This window comes from Danio rerio, chromosome 1, assembly GCF_049306965.1.
Source record: "Danio rerio strain Tuebingen ecotype United States chromosome 1, GRCz12tu, whole genome shotgun sequence".
Taxonomy (NCBI): Eukaryota; Metazoa; Chordata; class Actinopteri; order Cypriniformes; family Danionidae; genus Danio; species Danio rerio.
In genome coordinates, this window is record NC_133176.1 from 29,202,290 (window position 1) to 29,220,833 (window position 18,544).

The 18,544-nt window shown below is 33.9% G+C and overlaps 1 protein-coding gene across 1 annotated transcript; it reads left to right on the plus strand.

Moving 5' to 3' along the window:
- The first annotated feature begins 6,698 nt into the window (after nt 1-6,698).
- On the plus strand, nt 6,699-16,755 carry LOC137490011 (uncharacterized). Its single transcript, XM_073951919.1, has 6 exons — nt 6,699-6,716; nt 6,929-7,044; nt 7,497-7,604; nt 7,800-7,890; nt 7,987-8,100; nt 14,847-16,755. The coding sequence occupies exons 1-6, from the start codon at nt 6,699-6,701 to the stop codon at nt 15,312-15,314; spliced, it is 915 nt and encodes a 304-aa protein (XP_073808020.1). The 3' UTR covers nt 15,315-16,755.
- Nucleotides 16,756-18,544: the final 1,789 nt, after the last annotated feature.

Here is an 18,544-nt window from a genome sequence, read left to right on the forward strand (position 1 = left end):
ATTGAAATTATTCTTGTATCTTTTCTGTAAATACAATGCTGACAGCTATCAGAAACGAGTCTTCACCTAAAAACACTGTCAAACAAAAACGTGCACAGTGTTGTCCATGATCTTGATACAAATCTAGAATTAATCTAGTGCTGTAAACATAGTTTCTAAAATTAAGATTTTACAAAAGTATTTTCAAATGAATACAAAAAGATTTTTACTGTAAATTACACATCTTTAAAATTTACATCAGTGTTTTGTGGACAAGAATATCGCCGTTAGATATGGGTTTAAGTGTGTATAGAACATGGGTGTGGCATATATTTGTAGGCATGTAAAATCCCATGTGAGGTTTTTAGCCCAAATATTTACACATACAGAAGTAGGTGAAAAAACCTAACACTATTGTACCAATTACCTACAGTTCAGTTGATCGTGACGCATAAAGCATTTTTAACACATTTTTGAGGAAAATGTTCAGTAATAAATTAATAGATTTTTTCCTGAAATTAAAGTTTGTCATAAAAACTGGGCATGATGTTTCTACTGAAGTGAGAAAAGCACTTGAAGAAAATGGTGCTGAATTTCGTTTTGAACAACAATCTAAAGTAAAACAGTTTTTTTGAAGCGGATTGACAAAAGCGCCTTAATATAGTGACGTGCGATATGTTGAGGTATGCTTAAAAATCACAGTTTCCTTTTATACTTATATTCTTACAAAAAAAAAAAAAAAAAAAAAAAAGAAACAAAAAACTATTTACTGGCATTCTTTCATTACAAATTTGCTTACCCATTACACCCCCAACCAGAATCCCAATTGCTTACACTCACAGACTGGAAGAATCCAGATAGTCAGGAAAGGAGCACCGTCATAAAAAAAAGAATGAGATGCAACATCAAACCATACATTGCCACAATTCTAACTAGAAGTTTATCTAGCCCAAATCCGACTGAGACCCGGTTCAACTGTCAGTTTTGGAACAAGCATATTAAATCTGACTCCTAAAGCAGATACCCAAAACATTTGTTAAACAGCAAAAAAATAAATAAAAATGTAAACACAACATACTTTCAGTACATTGACATGCTAAATGTATATGTAAACTCAAAGAATTGGTTAAAAGGTCTTGATGTACATCTACAAAAATGTGGCTCAAACACACTGAGGTTGGACAAGGCAACAATGGAAATACTTGTTTGAATACTTTTTGTTTCTGCTTAATGTTTTAGTTTTTACATTAGCCTCTAGATCGTGTTGTACTGATAGTACTGAGATAAACACATGCTGATGTTCTGAGAAGGGCACACAAAACATGACACCTTTTCTTCTCCCCCACAGAAAATGGCCACAGATAGGACAGAGGCTTGAGAATCATGGTTAAACAAAACAAAACAAAAAAAAAAGTCAAACGACTTTTTAGGAAATGAAAAAAAAATGTAAAAACATCGCAAACACACCGGATAGCCAGCTTTGCATGTGTATGGACCAAATTACAAAAAACTATTTACTGCCATTCTTTCATTCTAAATTTGCTTACCCATTACACCCCCAACCTGAAACCCCACTGCTTACACTCACAGATTGAAAGGAGCAGGAATGCCAGAAGAGCTGCATAGGTTGTAAAAATGACAAACCATACACATTGCCGCAAATCTAACTATACTGTAAATCTTTGCCAAAATCAGCCCGACACTTGGTTCAACTGTCAATTTGGGACAAACCGTCATAAATCCTACCACTAAGCAGGGACCCTAAGCCCTGTGACCTGGGGAAAGCAGCCTGTCATTGGTCACCAGTCTTACATTCATGAAACACATTGGACAAACCATGCCATAAATTATTACCATACCGTCCAAAACATACTCATAAATTATTGACATAAGGCAATAAATCATCTTGACACTGTGTGTATTATAAGACTACTAACATACTTTAATAATATTTAAGTATGATGATGATAGTAGTTAATATTATTAATAAGTAGGATGTTGTTTATTCATTTTTATTTTTTTTAAAGTCTACTTTTACAATTTGAGAAATGTTCTAACCAGCAGGCCCATGTCATATAGAGTACAGACATTTAATAAATAACCCACTATAAATGAAAAGAATTAACGTATGCTTTTTGTTTTCACAAGCTTTGGAGACATAACATAAATTCTGCTTTTAAATAATAGGTCACCTATAGCTTTTGCCATGAGGCTGTGTTTAAAATAACATCAATGTCTTAAAAATGCACTGCGAAGAGAGCATGATTGTTAACATTAAGATCGCTAAAACTGAACTGTAAAAAATAGTTTGAAAGCAAACTACACTTAAGAGCGATGACCTTTATGCTTTTTTATTTTTAATAATTCCAACTTTTAATGTTAGAATGTTCTAAATGAATAGGCCAGGGTGATAAGTGGGAATAGAACACAGAGCGCAAGCATTATTGATTATTAAAACTGATATTCAGCGAAAGAGATGGTATGTTTCGTATTTTCAATGAAAATGAAAGGAGGTAGTTATGTTAAAGGCTCCGTTTTGTTATAAATTTGCATACGGTGAAGATAACAGTCATATAAATAAGTAGCTACACGACACCACAACATTTTTGGGGTCTGTTATGTTGTTAATATCAAAATTAAAATAGGCAGTTCCTTATATCATGTTTTCATTTTATTGTTAACATAGTAAAACAATGTAGCCAGGGTATGTGAATGAGGTTATAAAGTACACTGTTTCCTTTAAATATTTACCCGACGTGACCATGGGAGTTTGTTCTCCATATCAAACTTGCGAAGTCTGACAAGGAGAGCAAGAAGACTGAACTTTGTGTAGGCTACTTAATATTGAGGAAAAAGCCCCTATCAGATAGGCGATTGTCTGCAGCCCTGCCTCCATTTTCAGATGTCTCCGTTTTCCCCCATCCACACTGAGACAGAGCAGCAGCATTTTAGAATAAAAACGTATGCGTTTTAAAACTAAAACGTGTTAGTGTAAACGGGGCCCAAGGCAATACCGAAGGCAAAAGGCAGTCCAACCTGGTACTAGTAAGGTGTACCCAATAAAGTGGCCAATGAGTAAGTGTGTGTGTATATATACATATAAGTATATATGTATATATGCATACGAATACAATTTTTAAAGTAGATTTATTTAATTACAAATTTATAAATTTTTATTTGCACAAATTTGTACTATTTAAAGCAGAATTATTTTTAACTGAAAATGTTTAACTTAACTAATATATAGATTTAGCTGACTTTTGACTTTAAAGGTGCAGTAGGTGATTGTCTTCAGAAACGTTTTTCGTTGTGCTGATTAAAAGTCTCTTCACAGTCCAATAGTAATGATTAAAGTAAATGATCTAAATGTGTTTATATGTATTTTTATATTCTGAGTAAGGCATAAGACTAAAAAATGTTTATTAAATTAAATATTGTCAGGCCGACATTTCCCATAATTCTGATAAGTAGCCCAAACTGTCAACAAATGTAGTTTTGGGCTTCTGCGCATCTCTGTTCACGCGCATCCGTCATTATTGTGTGCCCGCCTGCATGATTGCCGTGCATTCACGACACGTGCACACAAGACATTCACTGTCGCGGTAAAATCAAATTCTGAATTTAAACTTTTTAAAATCCTGAATCAATATTGGAGTTACTTTTGAACGCTGAAGGAAGGACGACACGATGGCTGAAGTGTTTCTGTTAGACAGGTAATGTTCTTCCACAAAGATGATATAGAGTGTGTTTAAAATGGATTATATACACAGAGGTGTTGTTCAGCCACTAAAATCTCCCAGTGAAAGATTGATGTAACTATTTTCAGTTTTATAAGGACCTTTTACAGCATCTTGTAATGTAGATTTTTATTTAGTTTTGTTAAGTTCAATTCATGGTGATGACAACCGTAAATGTGTATGCTGCACATAGAAAGAAAGTAGGACTTTTATGTTATGTTAAAAGGTCACTGCCGGTGTGAGCGAGAGTTTTTTGTTGTTGTTAGTGAATGGCCATGGTGGTCATGCAATAAAGGAGACGAGCTCTAAACTGTTGTTTTCATTTAGTAACAAGTTTAACAACAAAACTTCAGTAAATAGCGCTATTAATAAGTAAAATTCCTGCACGCCGCCAGCCAGACACTAACTACATTTCTAACTGGCAAATGTCATGAACTGGTGAGTTGTCTGCTGTCGTGTCGCGGTGCGCACACTTGCGATTTTAAGAGGCGTGACTTTGAATCACAGTCCCTCCCCGCCATCCAAAGATAATGTGCTAAGCATTTTGGCAGATCACCTACTGCACCTTTAAGTAAAAGTTTAGCCAAGTAAAACTTTGATATAATTTATAATTTATGTCAACACATTCAATCCAAATAAGTTAACATAACTCAACATTTTTAGTTGTCATAACTAATTGCCGCAATATTTTTTTACTGTGTAGGTTAGACCCCTCACCCCACCCCCGATTTCATTTTATTACACAAAACTACATTTCTAAACTAATAACTTCTGTTTATTTGTATGTGGATTAATTTTGGATGCTAAGCTCTGGTGAAACTTTTTAAATAAGCAACACCTTAACCAGAAGCTTTCTAAGAAATAATGTGACGTGTTAAGTACCTATTTTTCTTGCTTTATATAAAAAGTAATGTTACATATAAAGCCTATGATTATCTTATTGCCAGGGCCAGACGGAATCTGCGGACGTTTTTTGCTATTTCTGCAGAGAATTTTGGTAAAAATCTGCGGATTTCTGCGGAATTATTTTGGGAGTATCCAGCGGAGTATCATAACTTACACTTTAATATATTAAATAAAAAGTAATAAATTACTGAATAAAAACTGAATAAATTCAGATTTACACATTTGCTCAAGTAAATAAACAGAATTTATAATGGCCTAAAAATCTGCGGAATTCTGCGCGCAGATTCCGTGTGGACCTACTTATAGCTTAGCATTACTCACCACAAACAGATCCAAGTGTGCGTCTTAGAAAGTCACGCTCTTCCTCTAGAGATTTTATCTTTTCCAAAAGAATTTCCACAGTTGGACCTTCTGAAGCTGCCTGGAGTCCTTAACACAGACATTCAAATTTACTGTATGTTCTGCCACTCGTTATATAGGCTCTATCAAAGGTCAGGTTTGAAATAACTGTCTTTTAATTTTGTAGCCATACAGTTATTTGATCTCACCCTTCTCACTTTCATCCAAAGAATAGCTGGCAACTGGGCTTGAGTCTTCTGTGAAACAGAATTAACATAGTTACAGTGAGTGCAGCAAATTGTATGATAACATTACAAATAACTATTAAACTTGATATATACTAAAATATACTTACTAATTACTCACCCTCAAGTGGTTAAAATAACAAAAGATATTTTGAAGAAAGCTAAAACCTTGTAACCATTAAACTTCATAGTAAAAAAAACTAATTGTATGTAAGTGGATGGTTACAGATTTTCTTTAAAGTGTCTTTCTTTGTTTAAAATAGGAAAGAAACTCAAACAGGTTTGGAACCACTTAAAGATGAGTAAATGATGACAATTTTTAGTTTTGGTTGAACTATCCTTTTAATCATCACCTATTTGTTAAAACCTTACACTTATATAGACAAACTACAGTGAGCAGCATTAATGAGTACACCAATTTCTCACTTAGGAAGCAACACTGATTGACAATCAGTTTCACATGCGGTTGTGCAAACAAACAAACAACTTTTTTTTTATTATTTCATATTTTTCCACAACAAATTAATTTGGGTGTACAGTACACATATTTGGACTGTTATATTAAGATATTTTGTTAAACTAGTTCCAGTTTTGGAACTGATAAAGTATAGTATATGCACAAATATATTATTGCACAGCGTCCTATAGATAATATTAATTTAAAGAGAGATTTGTGAGGGTGTACTCATTTATGCCGAGCACAGTAAATAAAATGGATAATTTATAAATGGAAACACAAAAAGTAACGTTAGGCTTAGAATAACATTAGAATTTAGAAATGTCCCAAAATATCATATGTACCTGGTTTGTTTTCACAGTCCACTGACTGCTTGGAGAATGTTACCTCTCTGTCCTCATCTGTGACAACGGCATTTATATCTGTAGATAAGCCAGTAAATGATGAAAGACTATGGCAACAATGAATCTTTTTACAGTCCTATTTGCTGAAATAATACACTAAATACTCCACAATGGTGTTATCAAGACTTTCAGATAAAGAGAAAACAATTTACTTTCAACCTCATAGACACTGCATTAGAAAAACCTTGCATTTAATTGTAATTTGACACAAATATGACACGTTTCTTTTTAGAAATCAAAGTATTAAAAACTTTCAAGGATTTCAGCTTATGACGACCGTTAGCGCGTCATAACAGTCTTGTGAAAAGGGTCAATTTATGTGCTAACGTTACAATCAAGGAAACATTAATGTTACAGTACGATAATAGTGTTGTTGTAAGTTACCTAATGCATGTACTGCAAGAGTGCGAAGTCTTTTTGTCTTCCTCTTCCGAAACATAACTGAAAGTGTTCAGAATTAAAATTCTGTTTCTAGAATCAGTGTTATGAAGTCTTTTTTTTCACTATTTCCGTATACTGTGGAAACAAAGTACATCATTTGACAATAATACATATACGTATATTAAAGACGTAATTATTTATCTGCCATTCCTCCAATGTGTCGTCGCCAGCCGTTGAAATTCGAATAATTATGACCCCCAGGCGCCAGGTAAGTCACGCATGCGCGCAACACGTCTCTGAAAGTATATACGTCATCAAATGCAGACCTCTGATTGGATGTTTCGCTCCCGCATTTCACTCCTGCATTTCAAATATATTTAGAAAAGTAGATGTATGCAGTTTTACGATGCGATTAAAATGAATTTATCTGAGCAAATACACCACCTTTTACATCGCTGTAGAAGAGGATCTCATCATCAGAAAAGTTTAATAAAATGGTTTATCAAGAAGAGACTGCTCCATGGTGCACCAACCTGCCGCGTTTGCAGAAAGGAAATGAAGCTGACCAGTTACAAGAGTAGCGACGGTTATATATGGTAAGTAGAGTACTAAGTTACTGTACATTGTGCCATGTTACTATATATAGTATATATTTATACAAATCTTATAATAGGTCTTTAATTTGTATTTATTGTGGCAATGCTTCATACAAAACACACACATAATATACATACAAATAAATAAAAAAAACACAGATAAAAATCAGATGACAAACTTTTTTTGAGACGTATTACAAGCACATGAATAAATATGCAGTAACGTTAACGTTACAGTATTACAAAGGGATGAATAAAAATAAATAATATATTTTATTTACAGACAAATATATTGGTTGTGTTATTTTTATATTTATCTTAGCCTTTTGGTCATGAACCTTACATATTACAAAATGATTGTATAATATTTAGGAAATATTGCCTTAAAATAGGAAATACATGATTGGCTGTTAGTATGTTTTTATGATTTACTGGTTTTTTTTTTTTTATAGGTTGTGCAGAAGAAAGGGTCATCGCAAAGTTTCATCATCAGTGAGAAAAGGTTCACTTTTTAGCCAAAGCAGAGTACATCTCATTAAGTGGTTGGAATTTATTTACCGGTGAGTGGTAAAAAAATAAAATTAAAATTATATATTATTATAAATAAATTATATATATATATATATATATATATATATATATATATATATATATATATATATATATATATCTGTACAGTGATGTAATATGTCTGTAATAATTGTACAACCTAGAGCAGACAGAGGCAGTACTTGTGATGTGCTCTTTATTCTCAGATTTGCACAAGGACTCCAACTCCTTGTGGATAAGGATAAGATAGCTAGCAGTTCAAGAACACTTTCCCGGATGACAAATGCCATTAGGAAGGTTTGATACTTTAGAATAATGCATTTGGAAACAAAGCAATTAAACATGTCAGTTCATAAATGTCAATAATTAATATTTCTCTTATATGTTGTTCAGATATGCGTAGCTGCACTACAGAGACTGAGAAGAAGAACTGGGCTTAGAATGGGTGGAAAATCAAGATGCAAGTTTATTTCTATTGATGAGTCTAAGTTTGCGCATAAAAGAAAGGTAAATGGAGCATGGACAAATGAGGTTAATTAAAACAGGGAGAGATTTTTTATTTTATTTTAGTTTTTTTTTTTACTTAAGTCAATATACAGTTGAAGTCAGATTTATAGGCAGTGCGATATGGCTGTATATCAGCACTGGTGGGAGGCGTGCTTTAGTGTCCCACCAGTGCTGATATACAGCCTTATCGCACTGCTATGAGTGTGATATTGTGTTTATACAACAGTTCGACGGCACAATTGTCTATATAAAAAAAAGAAAATCAAACACAGAAAGTCTAAAAACCCTTTTGTATTAGGAACTACTTTCTTCCGCCATTCATTCACATCTGCAGCTGACGTCAAAACAGCAGAAGCCATTACTAAGTCACCAACCTCACTTTAGAGCTAGTGTTTGAATGATTCTCATGCGTAATGTATAAAGTGATGACAAAACAGGTGATTTTGCTGACATTTTAAGATTATAAGGCTGAACTTAACATGAAATGCCCTCTGTCTACAGAGATATTTTATTACAGTGTTACAGTCTACAGTATTTTTCTGTTGCAATCGAGATATCACAATAATTAACCCCAAAAAAAGCAGCACAATCACTACCAGACTGCTGTTTTGTTTGCGATAAGGAGGGGGTGTTCGGGGGTGAGGTCTCTGAATAACACTTTTGAAAAAGGGAATAGGAAAGTAACTGTATTAAAATAGACACTGTCCTTATAAATAAACTGCATAGTTGTAATCTATTCAAAAGAGAGAGATCGACTTAGAATATCACTTACCTGTTTAATAATGATTTGATCAGCTGTAGTTATCACTCTATTAATCTTCTAAGCAAGGGCTTATGTGCTCCTGGCGCCATCTTGTGGATAGACAACGTCAACCGTCTTTGGCTAATGATGCCAACGCACTTAGAATCTCTTATATTATAAATTATAAATATTTTGAAATAGGCACTATCCTTATAAATAAACTGCATGGGTGCAATCTAAATAACTACATCCTTGACTAAAAAAACCATAAAAGTACAAAATGTTGTCTAATAGCTGCAATATTTGTCAAACTGTAAAGTGTCCTTGTCGATGTACGTGGGCAGAGAATTTCAGAAGAGTAAGGAGTACAAATGCTGTTATTGCAGAATATCACATGGCTATCAGTCGATCAGATTTAAGAACCAGACAGACCTGTTGTATAAATATATATTAAACAAATTATTTAATTGTTTTATAAGTTAATTAAATACTTGATATTTGGCTTAATCCATTTTAAATGATTAAGTCATCTTAATTCAGGATGTCTGCGAATTCTTAAAAAATATTAAAATCATTTTAGAGAAAATTAAAGCCCTTAAAAAGTATTAATAGGTTTTGATTGTTGAGTTCCAAGGCCATATGTTTTTATTATACATGTATTTTTTATATTATTTTTATTACTTAATATTTAAATTTGCAAAGGGGTAGTATCTCAAATAATTATCTTGTGCTTCGTTTCCTAACCTTTTAAAATATGTTTAATTGATAAGGAGCTGTCACAAGATTTGTTAGATGGGCTTTTAAAAAGTTAGTATTCAGTAAATATACTTCAACATAAAATTTCACCAATGTTACTGGTTAAAATCTAAAGTGGCGACGAGGTCTTAAAATGTATGAAAAGAGTCTTAAAAAGGTCTTACAACGTATTCAAATTATATTAATAAAAACATGATTCCTGTATACCCTACACTGTTAACCCTTACTGTAGATTATGCAGTAAATAACTGTAAAATAGCCAGTGTTTTGCTGTAATAAAAGGAAACAGTATTTTACTGTAAAAGGAGCAGGATTTGTATGAAATTTTGTAGTGCAAAGAATAAATTACAGTAATTTACTTTATGTATCCATTACAGATAGTTACTGTGATAATAAATGGTAAATTACTGCTCAACCATTATTACCCCATGTACTCTGATGCTTTATGTTGCTATATATATATATATATATATATATATATATATATATATATATATATATATATATATATATATATATATATATTGTTCAGTTTTGGTATGTGTATGGTCAGTATTGAGGAGAAAGTGAGACAATGCATTGATGATAAGCTAAATTTCTCTGCAGACATCTTTGTGTTTTCTTTGGTTCCTTTTATGTTTTTAACATTGAGTATCATGTGTCAATGTCACAGAGCTAATTAAAAGGTAAAGATATCGACGAGATGCATTTAAAGGCAAAAATATTCACACAGAGCAACCAAATTATCACAATCATTTTATAACTTTATTTACTTTAATATAATTAATCTAATTTGCCTAGTTTAGCATATAGTTAAGCGTTAAAATGGCACTTTAAGCTGAATATTAGTATTTTGCTAAATAACTAGTAAAAATGTGTTATTTAAAAAATATCTTAAACAGCACGTACATACATTTTTGCAGAGACTCAATTAATTTGTCTGGAAAACTTCAAATGAAGTAGGTAAAAGTGGCATTAACAGTATAGTATAAAGGCTTTCCTAAATAAATGTATTAATCAGGTTATTTTATTTATTTATTTATTTTTATTACTACAGGTTTGGAACAACGTGTGGATCAGATTATTTATTATTATTATTATTTATTTATTTATTTATTTTTTGCTTTGGATGAAGTTTTTTTTTTATTGTTTTTTTCAATGATATGTGCATGATTGTGATAAATGTAGGCAGTTCCTTTGAAAATATGCTATGTACCAGGGATGTCAAACTCCTGAAGGGCCGCAGCCCAGCAGAATTTAGTTCCAGCCCTGCTTCAACACACTACCTTTAGATTTAGTTTGATCAGGGGCCTGTTTCAGTAAGGAGGTTCAAACAACTCAAAGTTTAAACTTGAACTCTGAGTTGATTTACCGAGAGATTAAAAACTCAGAGTTTTCGGTTTCAGAACAGCTGATCTGAGTTGGGTCAATCAACTTCGAGTAGACCAACTTAGAGTTAAGCGCGCACACCGTGACTTTAAAAAGGCATTATCAATGGAGCGCAGACATTACGAGTGACTATGGCAATATCTTATAAAAGAGATTACCATTTCTTTCTCCAGCTGAACTTGATGTTCTCATGCAAAGTTATAGCAAATATGAGCGTATATATTTGAAAAGAAGCAACCATCATTGAAGAAGAGACAGTTAGCGTGGGAAAACAGCTGCTCAAGTTAATGCCTAATTTCACTTTTTAAGTATTTAAATATTTAAGTATAATAAAATAAGTAATGTAATTTGTGACGTTAATATTTTTTTTCTAAACTTTTTTATACATTTATTAGTTTTAAATGATTTAACAGTGCACTTGTGTGTCTGCCTTTTTTATTGATCAAGTGATAGGTTAATATAACATTTAGAAGGTAAGCAGGACTAAAAATAATTTTTAGAAAGAATAATAATCCCATTAATCTAGTTACAGTGCATGTCGAAGGTGAATTTAATTTAATTATTTATTAAAAACGGATAAGCCATTCTAGTACAGTTCTTCTGTGTGTGACTAAAATGTAGGCAATAGCTATGTTTTCATCCAAAAATATTACATAAATTTATGTGCAAAACTGGAATATTGCATAAAAGATTTAAATTCCATCCAACGAGTCAAAGAGAAAAAAATCGTCACTTCCTGATTAAACTGGCACCAAATATCAACAGTAAAAACAGAATTTACTGTGGTAGAAGAAGCTGCGTCAATTAATTCTTTATTTAGCCTAATTAATGTACTTGCGCCTCGATGTCAGAAGAAAATGCTGAAACACAATGAACACGTGGGGGCGTCTGAAGCCATGAGATGCGGAGACTCTTGACACGCACCAGACATTCGGAGGTAACTAATAATATACACTAATACTGAAACAGTTAAGGCATTTTAGAATGACTAAAACAATATTTAAGACATGTTACAGTGTTCTCAGCCTCCATTTACACACATTTTCATTATCATATGATCATGATCTTTTTTTTAATGTACATACTGTAATTTGTTCAGTAAAAGTGTTTCCATCGTAGTTTATGCGCACATTTTCTATCGAATAAAAGTTTATCCTACTCAGTTATGCGCGTTTTTTATGCACATTTTAAAAAGTTATGTGCATCATGACGTTTCTATCAATCGTTTTTATGCACGTATCCAAAATGAGCATTAAAATAGGTGGGTGGAAACGTAAGGCTAAGGCGAGAAATACCGCTTCATCTTTAAAAAAGGGGAGGAGACAGAAAGAAACTCAGAGTTTAGAGAATAAACCTGCTTCTGACCAGGTTAGATTCACAGATTAAGTTACCACAGTAACTGACTCTGAGTTAAAGTTACCTTTCTTTCAGAAACAGGCTTGACTTACCCTGCTTTCTCGAGTTTAACAAACCTGCCATTTTGAAACGGAAAACCCAGAGTTTCTCTCATTTCAGGGTTAAAATACTCTGAGTTTTCAGTTAACCTCCTTTCTGAAACAGGCCCCAGGTGTGTTTAATTAGTATAACTGCACTGTTACTCTGTAGATTGTGTAGTAAATAACTGTAAAAAACAATGATTTAGGCATCACCACACACTCCCACAGGCTGTCCGTCTTATTCTAAACACAAAGGTGTTAGAAAGAGTTTTCAGAAAATGCCGGCCCTTTAAGGGAGCCAGGTGTTTGATTTGTTTACTGCTGAGTGTGCTCTATGCTATGTCCATCAATTCAGATGTAGAGTCTGTTATGTTTTAGGTTTTAAATAAGAATCTACAATGAGTAAGTAAAATGTGTTCAAATGTTTTTGAGGGTTTCTAAAATAAGGCTGTGTTTTAAGTTATACTGTTGTTATCTTGAACTGTGTACTTGAAAGCTACATTGTTAGCTAGTTAGCCTCTCCTCATATAACTTCTTACATAACTTTTAAGTACAGTATATGTATTGATTGGATATTGCACACTGCCATAATGCACAGATGCTAACAGTTGTGTGTATCTTTCTGGCAACTAAGCCAAAATTAAATTCCATCATCTCAGTAAGGTAACATGTGCACATCATCACAGGGAATCACAAAAACATGATACACATATCCATCCACACACAAAAGCTCCCCTGTCCAGTCCCAGGTTGTGAGTTTGTTGCTAAGTATTTTTCCGAGCTGTTTCCACCTAGTTTGTTGTCATGAGATAATTATAATAGTAAAAGATTTTATCCTTTGGTTTTTCAGTGTTGCCAACTTTATTTTTGTTTTCTACAATTATTTTGAACTTTTTATTGAGATTTGACACAGTTTTTAATTATTTAAAACTTTAAAATTTAAAATATTTATTTTGTGTTTTTTGCTGTTCAGTTTTTTTTTTTTTTTTGCATGGTCAGCATTGAGGAGAGAGTAACACATTTCACTGCAGCACTTTGTGTGTGTGTGTTTATTGGATATGTGATTGTGATAAATGTTGGCAGTTGCTTTAAAAGTATTGCTAATACCAGGGGTTCTTAATTCTGTTCCTGGAGATCTACCTTCCTGCAGATTTCAGTTGCTATCCATATCAAACACACCTAAACCAATTAATTAGGACCTGAACACCACGTGATAATTACAGGCAGGTGTGTTTGATATGGGTAGCAACTGAAATCTGCAGGAACGTAGATCTCCAGGAACAGGATTGAGCAGCCCTGCTATATACCATGGGGTCAAACCCCAAGTTCCTGGAGAACTGCAGCGCAGCAGAGTTTAGAACCCACCCTGCTTCAACATTACCTATAGAATTCTAACAAGCCTTAATTAGTTTGATCAGGTGTGTTTAATTAGAGTTACAGCTTAAAGTCCCGGTCACACTGCACTTTTCTCCCTATAGACTTCCATTCATACGCATCTGAGTACTGCAGACCTGGAATGATAGCTCACGAGACAAATTTCACAATTCGCAGCATTGGAAAGTTCAAGCTTGGAGAACGCTGAATGCGAAATCACATCATGTGATTGCTTGAGACCAATCAAAGATCAAAACATGACCTTTCTGGCTTGCTTTTTCAATTTCTAATTATTTTGTTTAATTCCACTACTCGCTTTGTTTAATTCCACTTCGCAGTGTAGAATATTACATGCTTAAACGTTAGTGTGACCGCAGCCTTACTGTGCAGACCTGTAATATGTAAAACAATATTTATATCTGCTGATTTCTTAATTTTTTAAACATTTTCTGTTATTTATTTGTTTGGTGCCAAAACAATAAAATTAATTTGTCTGAAAAAATGTTAACACTACAATAACTATATATGACATACTATTAATGTGTATGCAGTTTAATGCTGTGATTTGTAACACTACAATACAGTAATTAACTCTACACAGTTTCCAGTTAGTTACCACTGCTGCTCTATTACAGTAATTAACTGGCAACACTGTTGCCAGCTACTCACTGTATTGGTTCAGTTACAGTAAATAACTGGCAACACTGTTGCCAGCCACTCACTGTAATGGTTCAGTTACAGTAGAAAACTGGCAACACTGTTGCCAGCCACTCACTGTAATGGTTCAGTTACAGTAGAAAACTGGCAACACTGTTGCCAGCCACTCACTGTAATGGTTCAGTTACAGTAGAAAACTGGCAACACTGTTGCCAGCCACTCACTGTAATGGTTCAGTTACAGTAATTAACTGGCAACACTGTTGCCAGTTACTTACTGTAACCGAATTTTTACAGTGAGTAGCTGGCAACAGTGTTGCCAGTATTCTACTGTAAAAAACCCTGGTAAGGTCTAACAGTGTATAATCTAAAAAAATGTTGTTTTGTTTTTAGTATAACCGTGGTCGTTTTCGTTCTACATGGAGAAGAAACAGCTGGGTGTTTGGAATGCTGGAAATCAAGGGCCAAAGACGTTTGCCAGTTTTAAAGATAGTCAAAAACCGCTCAAGACAGACTCTTGTGCCCATTATCAGAAGGCACGCAAGAAGAGGATCTACCATTTTCAGTGACTGTTGGAGAGCATATGCTCAGGCTCTTCCTAGACATGGGTACAGGCATTTTACTGTGAACCATTCAGAAAACTTTGTTAATCCATACAAAGGTTGCCATACACAGCACATAGAACGTGCATGGCAAAGCATCAAGTCACAGGTTAACAAGCAAAGAGGCAACAAAAGCAAACAGCTCTTGAAAGAGCATTTGAAATGTATTCAGTGGTATCAATGGTTAGGCAAACAAAACAAAGCAGGAGTACTTGCTCAACTGTTTCGTGACATTAGGAAACATTTCAAAATCTGTTAATTTGCAACCATAAAGAGTTGTACTACTAAGAAATTGGGTAAATATATGTAGATCCAGAGTGCTTTATTCTTTCTTATCTATAACAAACGAATGCGAATTTTAATGTCATCTTTGTAAATTTAGCATGTAAATTCTATGTATTAAAATGTATATTTCCTGTTTTTTCAGTTTAGTATCACATTATTTCCTTGGACTACAAGTTCTGCACTGTATTTTAAGAGGGTATTTTTTTTGTGTATTTTTATTGTAAGTACACGGTCGTTCCTGAGTATCAACAATGGTTCCTCACTGTATTTTAAGAGGGCAAATTTAGTGTATTTTCAGTGTAAGTACATGATTGTTCCTGTGTATCAACAATGGTTCCTCAATGTATCTTAAGAGAGCGGATTTAGTGTATTTTCAGTGTAAGTACACAGTAGCTCCTGAGTATCAACAATGGTTCCTCGCTGTACCTTAAAAGGGCAAATTTATTGTATTTTCAGTGTAAGTACACGGTAGTTCCTGTGTATCAACAAGGGTTCCTCACTGTATCTTAAAAGGGCAGATTTAGTGTATTTTCAGTGTAAGTACATGGTTGTTCCTGTGTATCAACAAGGGTTCCTCACTGTATCTTAAAAGGGCAAATTTAGTGTATTTTCAGTGTAAGTACACGGTAGTTCCTGTGTATCAACAATGGTTTCTCACTGTATTTCAAGAGGGCAGATTTATTGCATTTTTCAATGTAAGTACATGGTAGTTCCTGTGTATCAACAATGGTTCCTCACTGTATTTTAAGAGGGCTGATTTAGTGTATTTTCAGTGTAAGTACACGATAGTTCCTGTGTATCAACAATGGTTCCTCACTGTATTTTGAGGGCAGATTTAGTGTATTTTCAGTGTAGTATACACAGTAGTTAAGTACATATTCCTGAGTGTCCAAATGGTCCCACCCTTTACAACAAAATTTACTTAGTTAACAAGAGTTAACTAATACGTTGACATAATTTATTAATCGTAGTTACTGTTGACCATTGAATTTACTAGATTTGTAATATCAAGTTATGTGTATTTTTACATTATTTAATGCTGTACAACATAAGTGAGAACCATTTTGCTAACATAAACAAAGATTATATATGCTATAAAATATATTTTTCATTGCTATTTCCTCTAATTTTTTGCATATTAACTACTGTTTACAAATAAAACGTTTTGCTGAATAGATGGTGCAGTTTATGTGCATTATTTACAACAGGTGAAGTGCACACCACAACATAAATAAATAAACGACTCTTTCCTGACACAAATAAATTAAATGAATGAACTGAATGAACATTTACAACTGTATGTATTTTGCAAACATTGGTTGCATCTTTGAATAATAAGGATATTGCACACCTTGCGGTAACCATAAACAATAATTCTTTGTTGTGTAATAGAAGTAAAAAAAAATATGTTTGCCAAAAAGAAAAAAAAAATAGCAATAGCAAATATGTTGTGTACTTACAAACGTGTACTTAAAAATAATGTACTTACAAATACGTACTTACAAATATGTACTTATAAAATGTGTACTTACAAATTAGCCTATATATGTAAGTACACTTTTGTAACTACATATTAAGCCTGTGTGTACTTTAAATGTAAGTACAATGTAAGAACATGAAGGTACAATGTAAGTACACTGTACCAAATGTGTAATTTGGGCTGTAGGTACATAGTTACTAAGGCCACTTAATGTAAAGTGGGACCGTAATGAGCTTGCTTATTTTTTTCTAGATGTGAAATCAACAGCAGAAAAGAGGGACTGATGCTGACATGGCTCCACAGACTCTGAGATTCCTACCTGTACAGCTAAGACCATGTGATGCTCACACTGGGCTTTTATAAACCAAATCTTGTTGATTTTGCCCTGAATGTGTTTTCTGTACACACTGTTTCATGTGTAAATTCAAGTGCATGCATTAAGTTATATGTAAAGTGTATTTACCTGTCTGACGGTGTAATGGCCTCAAAAGGATTATAAATGTTTTATTTTTTTGTTTTCAATGCCTTTATTTTATTTGTGGTTTATATATAAATCTGAATAAGTTGGAGAGAGCAGCGTACAGGGATGCATGCATGCACCATTGAGGGCGCTGTGAGAAAAGAGACATTGTGTGTTCATAAGAGAAGAAGAGTCAGATAAGTGATTCAGTCTTTAAGTAAACCGTAAATGAATCGTTGTTGTTCAGTCCCGAATCGTCACAGAAAAACAGAGAAAAAAAGACAGGGGCAAATAAATCTACAGAAAATCAAAAGACTGTCCTGTTCATTGTTCAAGGGGGCAACATAAAACTGGTGTTTCTGCTCGGTTTGTGATGAATTTTAAGGAGAGAAATCGCCGCGAGGGACGGAGCTCTGACTGCTGCACTAGAGAGAGCTGTGAGTCGCGAGCCGCGGGTGCAGCAAGAAGAGCCGCGAGCCGTCGAAAGAAAACGGCAAAACAGCCGAAGTAAAATGAGTTAAGTGAGTTATATGAGACTTCCCAGAGTCTAGTCATAATGTTGCCTGTTTGGGAAGCTACACTGGATTAAATTGAAAGTAAATTATTTGAGTTATCTGCCTCACAACTGAGAAGACAGTGTGAAATGCTAAAGCTTGGTGAGGGGGAGCAAGAGAGAAACACGCCCTGCACATTAAGGAGACGTATTGTACAGTATTTGGAAGGAGATGAGATAGTTTTGCTTGAAGATGAGGCATTGTCTATACTGTTAGACACAAAAGAGAAAATTTAGTGCTTGAAAAATGATGGTGTGGAGGAAACATCCAACACTGAACGTAAAACAAGTGACGAGGCCACGTTACGCCGAAAAGTTGTCCTAGAGCCCCACCCTGAGGCTGAAAGTGGAAATACAACAGAAAAACAAGTGAGAATTACTGCAACAGAATCAGAGCATGTTAAAACAAACAGAAAAATCCAAAATCGCCCCGTATCAGGAGAAAATATTCAAATTTTACATCCAGTGTTTAAAAAAGAACTAAAAATTACCGGACAAATTGGTGAGCCTGGCCAAAGGTACAAATTAAATTTTGCCAGCTGGGAGTCATTCAAGCCATTATTCCAGGGGTCAGTTTGCGAAGTTACTCTAAGGAGAGTAGAACTGATCTAACACTGCCTGTGTTAAAACAAATTCTTAGAGCACACTTCATAGAAAAGGATGCGACAGAGCTGTATCATTACCTTACATGTGCAGTGCAAGACACCAAAG

What these genes read in the sequence shown, in the direction of transcription:
- LOC137490011 (XM_073951919.1), top strand. An exon ending in TGACAAATGCCATTAGGAAG is followed by an intron (nt 7,891 to 7,986) that starts GTTTGATACTTT and finishes TATGTTGTTCAG; the next exon opens with ATATGCGTAGCTGCACTACA. An exon ending in AGTTTGCGCATAAAAGAAAG is followed by an intron (nt 8,101 to 14,846) that starts GTAAATGGAGCA and finishes TTTTGTTTTTAG; the next exon opens with TATAACCGTGGTCGTTTTCG.